General features: G+C 46.3%; 1 protein-coding gene across 1 annotated transcript in view; it reads left to right on the top strand.

Moving 5' to 3' along the window:
• Positions 1-3,846, top strand: part of CASQ2 (calsequestrin 2) — a 30,167-nt gene extending 26,321 nt beyond the window's left edge. The window contains exon 11 of the mRNA XM_031613098.2: positions 3,177-3,846. Within this exon, the coding sequence (XP_031468958.1) occupies positions 3,177-3,383 (207 nt within the window). The 3' untranslated portion in view covers positions 3,384-3,846. The remainder of the gene's footprint in view (positions 1-3,176) is intronic.
• Positions 3,847-6,141: the final 2,295 nt, after the last annotated feature.

A 6,141-nucleotide genomic window follows, 5' to 3' on the forward strand; every position in this document is an offset into this window, starting at 1 on the left:
CTTGGACTAAACAATCTCAGTTTCCTTAGCCACTCCTCAGAAGACTTGTGCTCCAGACCTCTCACCGCTTTGTTGTCTTTCTCTGGACATGCTCCAGGGCCTCAATGTTTTGTACTAAGGAGCCTGAAAATGAATACAGTACTCAAGGTGCAGCCTCACCAGAGTTGAGTGCAGGGGGATGATCACCTCCCTGCTCCTGCTGGCCACACTATTTCTGGTACAAGCCAAGATGCCCTTGGCCTTCTTGGCCACCTGGGCACACTGTTGGCTCTGAGTGTCAACTAACACCCCCAGACCTGTTTCTTCTGCACAGTTTTCCAGCCACTCTGCCTCAAGCCTATAGCATTGCTTGGCATTGTTGTGACCGAACTGTGGGACCTGGCACTTCTTGGTCTTGTTGAACTTAATCCCGTTGGCCTCAGCCCATTGATCTAGCCTGTGCCCAAGACAGTTCTCAACCTCCACACCTCCCACCAGTCTTTCTCTGTTTGTGAATGGCAGGTCTATGGGGGTACCTACCCCAGTAGGCTCTCCTACCGGCTGTGTCAGGAAATTATCTTCCACGCACTCCAGGAACCTCTTAGATTGCTTCATCTGGGCTGTGTTGTACTTCCAACATTGTCCCCCATGAGAACAAGGGCAGGTGACTGCGCAACTTCTGTCAGCTGCTCCTAGAACGCCTTGTCTGTCTCTTCATTCTGGTTAGGCAGTCTGTAATGGACCCCCACCAGTCTATCAGCCTTGTTGGCTGTTCTCCTCATCTTTAAACATAGTGGCTTGACCTTAGCATTGCCAGTCCCAAGCTCAGCAACACTGAAACATTCTCCAGCACAGGCAAGCAAGCCATTGCCCCTCCTTCCTTGCCTATCCCTTCTGAAGAGCTTAGACCCATCCACTGCAAAACTCCAGTCCTAGGAGAGATCCCACCATGTGTCAGTAATGGCAATTCAGTCATAGTTTGCCTGTGGCACAATGGCTTCCAGCTCCTCCTGTTACCCATGCTGCACAAACTGATGCAGATGTACTTCACCTGAGCTGTTTGCCTGGCCCCCAACCCCAAGCAGATGTAGTGCTGTCTGGATGTGTCTGGTGTTTTAGGGCAGCATTTGTAAGAGCACTAGGCAGAGAGAGAGAGGGAAGGGAAGAGGACCAAGGTGGTTTCTGTCACCTGCAATCATGAGAGAAAGAGACAAGCTAGAAATAGAGCCCCAAGTCTTCCAGTCTTTTGCCCTTATTACTAGCTTATGGTGTCTCTATTATATTTATTGCAGTTGGCTGTGTTTAAGTCATGTCAATGCAACACTAAACAGCTATCAATGGACATTCATAAAAGTAGGACTGTCAGTAGCAAGGGAATCATATAAAAAGCAGCATCAGGCAGGAACATATGCCTTATTATCTGACAGTCACTAAGAGACCTGTAAAAACTCATACATTATCTAGATTTGATTTAGTAAATATTTCAGGTTGTTGGTTATAGTATTTGCAGATTTCATTTCATTCCTCTTAAGTCTGTTTTCTATTCCTCAAGAGAGAGATTTAAGCAAGTTCTAGGTTGGCTGGAGATATCTAAAACAAACATTGAGCTCATTTTGCTATTTCAGTGTTACATCACTGCTTTCAGTGGAGTTACACAGGTACAAAGTAGGGCTTACACAGCGGAGTACAAACAAACACTCCTGTTGGCCTCAGTGGACATAACCTCTGTGACCCTATCACTTCTCTAAAAACTTACCAATACAAACACAAAGCTCCCACAGGCCCACACTGGCTCGTCACACTGTTGTGGCTCAGAACTCGCACCATGATGTGCTTCAGAACATTGCTGCTGCTTCTGCACAGCATCTTCTTGGTGGTCCTACTCCCCCTACCCTTATCTGAGGTGTCCCTTTTTGCCACATGAATGGTCCTGTGCTCTGGAACAGGATCATTTACATGAAGTAAGAGCTGCCACTCTGTGGTCCTTTTTTTTGTTGTCGTTTCAGTTTTGGTGTTTTAGAAGGAAAATGTAGAAGATATACAGCATAGGAAGGACACAGACCTGTTGCAGCGAGTCCAAGGAAGCCACAAGGATGTTTAGAGAACTGGAGTGCCTCTCCTGTGAAGAGAGGCTGAAAGACATGAGGTTGTTCAGCCTAAAGAGAAGGCTCTGAGGAGACTTCATTGAGGCCTTCCAATTCCTAAAAAGGGCCTATAGGAAAAATGAGGAGAGACTCTTTGGCAGGGAGTGTAGTGAGAGGACAAGGGGTAATAACTTCAAACTGAAAGAGAGTGGGTTTAGATTAAACATAAGGAGGAAATTCTTCACTATGGGGGTGGTGAGGCACTGAACAGGCTGCCCAGAGAAGAGGTGTTCATGGCCAGTTTGGATAGGGACCTGGGCAGCCCAAGCTGGTGTGTAGCAACTCTGCCCATGGTAGGGGTTTGTAACTGAGTGGGCTTTAAGATTCCTTCCAACCCGAATCATTCTGTGACTCTCTGATTCTAAATATGGTCTGGCTTTTTAGGAAGCCATACAATAAAGAGAATTAAGTACCACAGGCAGAGAAATAAGTGGTGTGTGTAGCTATCATCTGACATATGGAAAGTTCTTGCTTCTGCAAAATCAAACACTGATAGAAAGAACCTCATAGCACCTCTGTGAAACAGGAGGCTGATCTTGTTTACAGAGAAAAAACAAGGAAGGAAAAGGAGCTTATCAAGGCATTTACTCAAGGAACCTATAAGAAAACAGAGAGACAAATCTAAGCTACGTTTTCTGCCTCTGACTAATAGCTGCAATTTAGATAGCACCTTCTTAACTGCATTTTAAACAACATCATCTTGCTACTCCCCCTCACCTCTCCAGTTTAGGGAAGTAATGTAGTGTAGGATTAGGAACAGGGCAGCAGGCTCACATCAAACACAGAACAAATGGCACCATACGCTCCTGTAGACACATCAAACAGTCCTACTTCTCGTAGTCAGAACCAATAGCACTTCATGGGGAGGTTGGTAGTCCCAACGTTTGGGTAGAGTGGTGTTGTGGCTGCTCCTGCCCACATGTAGGGAGGGAGCTAATGCCACCTCCAACCCTGCATCCCTCATATGGTCCAGCCCTCACCACAACATTAGCAACAAATCTAATCTCTTCCCGTGTGACTGAGGGTGGCTAATCCCTTCACCTGTCTCCACAGGCTGATAGTGTCTGGATGGAGATCAGAGACGATGATGACCTGCCCACAGCCGAGGAGCTGGAGGACTGGATAGAGGATGTGCTTTCTGGGAAGATAAATACTGAAGATGATGATGATGACGATGATGATGATGATGACGACGATGACGATGATGACGATGACGATGATGATGACGACGATGATGATGACGATGATGATGATGACTAACTGTGACTCTGTACAGTTTGACTTGTGGAGGCCAAGAGGCCTCCCCCTGTGGCAGGTCCCTTCATCAGAAGACCTGTGTTTGAGCGTCAGCAAGCACCGCCTGCTCCTCCTTTCCCCCTTGCCCCGCTCTCCCTGCCCCTGCTGGGACCCCCGGCCTGATTCTCAGAGGTGCTGAGTCACCAGGACTGCCACCTTGGCGGGTGGCACCAGCAGGTGCCCAGCACCACTGTAAATCATGCCTCCGTAGAAAGGACAATAGGAATCTGTAGGGAACCTGCCCCAGTGCCCAGTGCAGGAGGAAAGCACCTGCATGCTCACTGCCAGAGGGACACAGGGAGCCAGTTTGTATTTTCCATGCTCATCGGCCCATCATGTACATCCAAAGACCAAATCTCACTCGATACAGAGGGAAGGTCACTGTAAAGTTTAGTCCTTTCATTAAACAAAATGCCCTTTGCAGCTACTCTGCCAAGACTACTGGATCCTGAAAGTTCTGCTGTAGGAGTGTAAAGCTACTTCTTAACATACTAGGAGCAGCAAAACATTCGAGAGGGGGAAGACAGTTTTAGGAACGCTAGTTAGTGTTCCTAAAATAATTTTTAGTGATTCCATAAAATGACAGTGTACTTGTATCTGACAGAGGATGTAAAACCTAACACCACAGTCTGACATGCTCTCTTCAAGCAAAAAATAGAGTAAGTGCAGGTGGTTTTAGATGGGACAGCACAGCTTGCAAGTTCTTGAGCTTGGAAGTTTTTGTATGCTGGAAAGGCTGATGCAGGTCTGAGCCCAGACTCTCAAGACTGAAGATCACTGCACTGAGCCTGACTGTTGGTTCTTAATCTTGAGGAAACACTGGAACTGACCTCAGGCCAGTTCCAAACATCTGCAGCCAGGTCCAGGCTGAGGTGGTGAATGTGAGATAGCACACTTCTGCCATAGAAACCTTCATAGGGGCTCACCCTGAAGCCTTCCCATTCCTCATGACCTTCCAGCTTTAGGTGACTTTTAACCAAAATTCCATGTAGCATCTTTTCCCATGACCAAGGTGTTAGGAGGGAACATATCCATCCAACCATACTAGATGCTGGATTAAGTGAGTTGGGCAATGAGCAATGAAAGCAATCAAGCTGGTCAACTTCTACATATTGTTGCAAATTCAGTCCCTGCGTAGAGACTTGGATGTCCCACGGTAGCCTGTGAGAAACCTCTTCCAGACTGAGGTGGAGCTCATGGCATCAGCTTGCAGCAAAGGGGGCCATGAGGTAAAGGGCCAGTGACTGAGTCCCAGTGAGTGCCACTCCATCCATGTGCAGGTCACTTCAACAGCATTAGGTCTCCCTGCTTTCCCATGCCAGCAGATTTCAATTGTCTTAGCTTCTTAGGTTTGACAATAGTGCAATGACTGGAGAGCTTGGAGATGCTTTATCTTTATAAATACTTTATAAATATATATTCCAGTAATTCAGACTTGGTAGCAGAGATGGGATGTACATGTCCTCTCCTGAAACAGTCAAAAAACATTGTTCTGGTCTTTCTTAAGAAAACTGGCTTAGAGATAAGTCAGAGATAAGTGATGTTAGTGGAAATAATAGTGCAAGGAACAAGAGATTCAGTGCACGCTGTATGAAAATGAATCAGCCTGACAAGAAACAAGGTTTACACACCATATATTTCCTTCATTGGATAAGCTGCAAAGCAAGATTTTATAGATTTCTTTTTCTCCTTGATGTTGGTCAGTCTCTTTGTCTCTCTCTTTCCCTTTATACTTGAGCTGAAATAGAAATTTGAAATTACTAGTATAAATTGGCTGAAGTACTGATCTACCTCTGTGTGTGCCATGTCCCCTCAGTGGGAGGCGCCAGCATGAAAAACACTCAGCTGGATATCTACATATCTCTGTGAATGACTGCTGTGCCTATAATGGTAGATGGCTGTAGGCTATGCTAGCTCCACATTGAGCATCCGACACACAACCAGCACTTTTCAGGCACTATCTATTAGCTTGACAGGACAGCTACGTCCTCAAGTTGGGTATTATTTGTGTTAGCCCTTTCTTATTTCTTTATGATGTATAAGCACTTTCTGGAAGACTTGAACCAAGTGTGTTTGGGGAGATCATCTGGGTGTTCACACCAGTGTGCATAGCGGTGAACAGCTCAGCCCCAGTCCAAAGGACCTGATGGAGACTTTGGGAAGGCTTGAAATCAGACTGGAGGTCCTCTCTCCAGACCAGAAAGGTGCTCAGTGCTCTCCCTCTGCTCTGCCCTTTCAGCTATTTCAGCCAGGAGAGGGGGAACAAGCTGAACTCAAAGACTCATTTACGCACATTAGTAAAGAGCAAGAAGAGACTAAACTGGCAATTTAGTAGTCTCTTAGTCTGTGATTAAGGGACAAACTCTGCTTATATTTCACACCTGAGAATAGTACTTGCTTATCTTTTTCCAGAAGGAAACCATGCAAGATTTCACTCTGCACGTTGTAACTTCCTTAGCAGCTCTGCAGCCCCAGATCAGTCATTGCTAAGACCTGCCACTGTCGATAAACATGAAGAATAAACCAAGACTTGCTCTTTCCCAGCCAGCACTGTCCCTGGACACCCCAGCTGCTTGGATACTTTCCTTGTAATACCACTGCTCCCAGACATCCTTCTAGTCTGATATGCCTCTGTCCATATGCTCCAAGGGACATAAATTAGGCAGAAGTAATAGACCCTGCAAATAGCATCGCAGATGTGTTCAGGTGCACAGGTGGAGTT

Source organism: Phasianus colchicus, chromosome 1 (genome assembly GCF_987193195.1).
Source record: "Phasianus colchicus chromosome 1, bPhaCol1.hap1.1, whole genome shotgun sequence".
NCBI lineage: Eukaryota > Metazoa > Chordata > Aves > Galliformes > Phasianidae > Phasianus > Phasianus colchicus.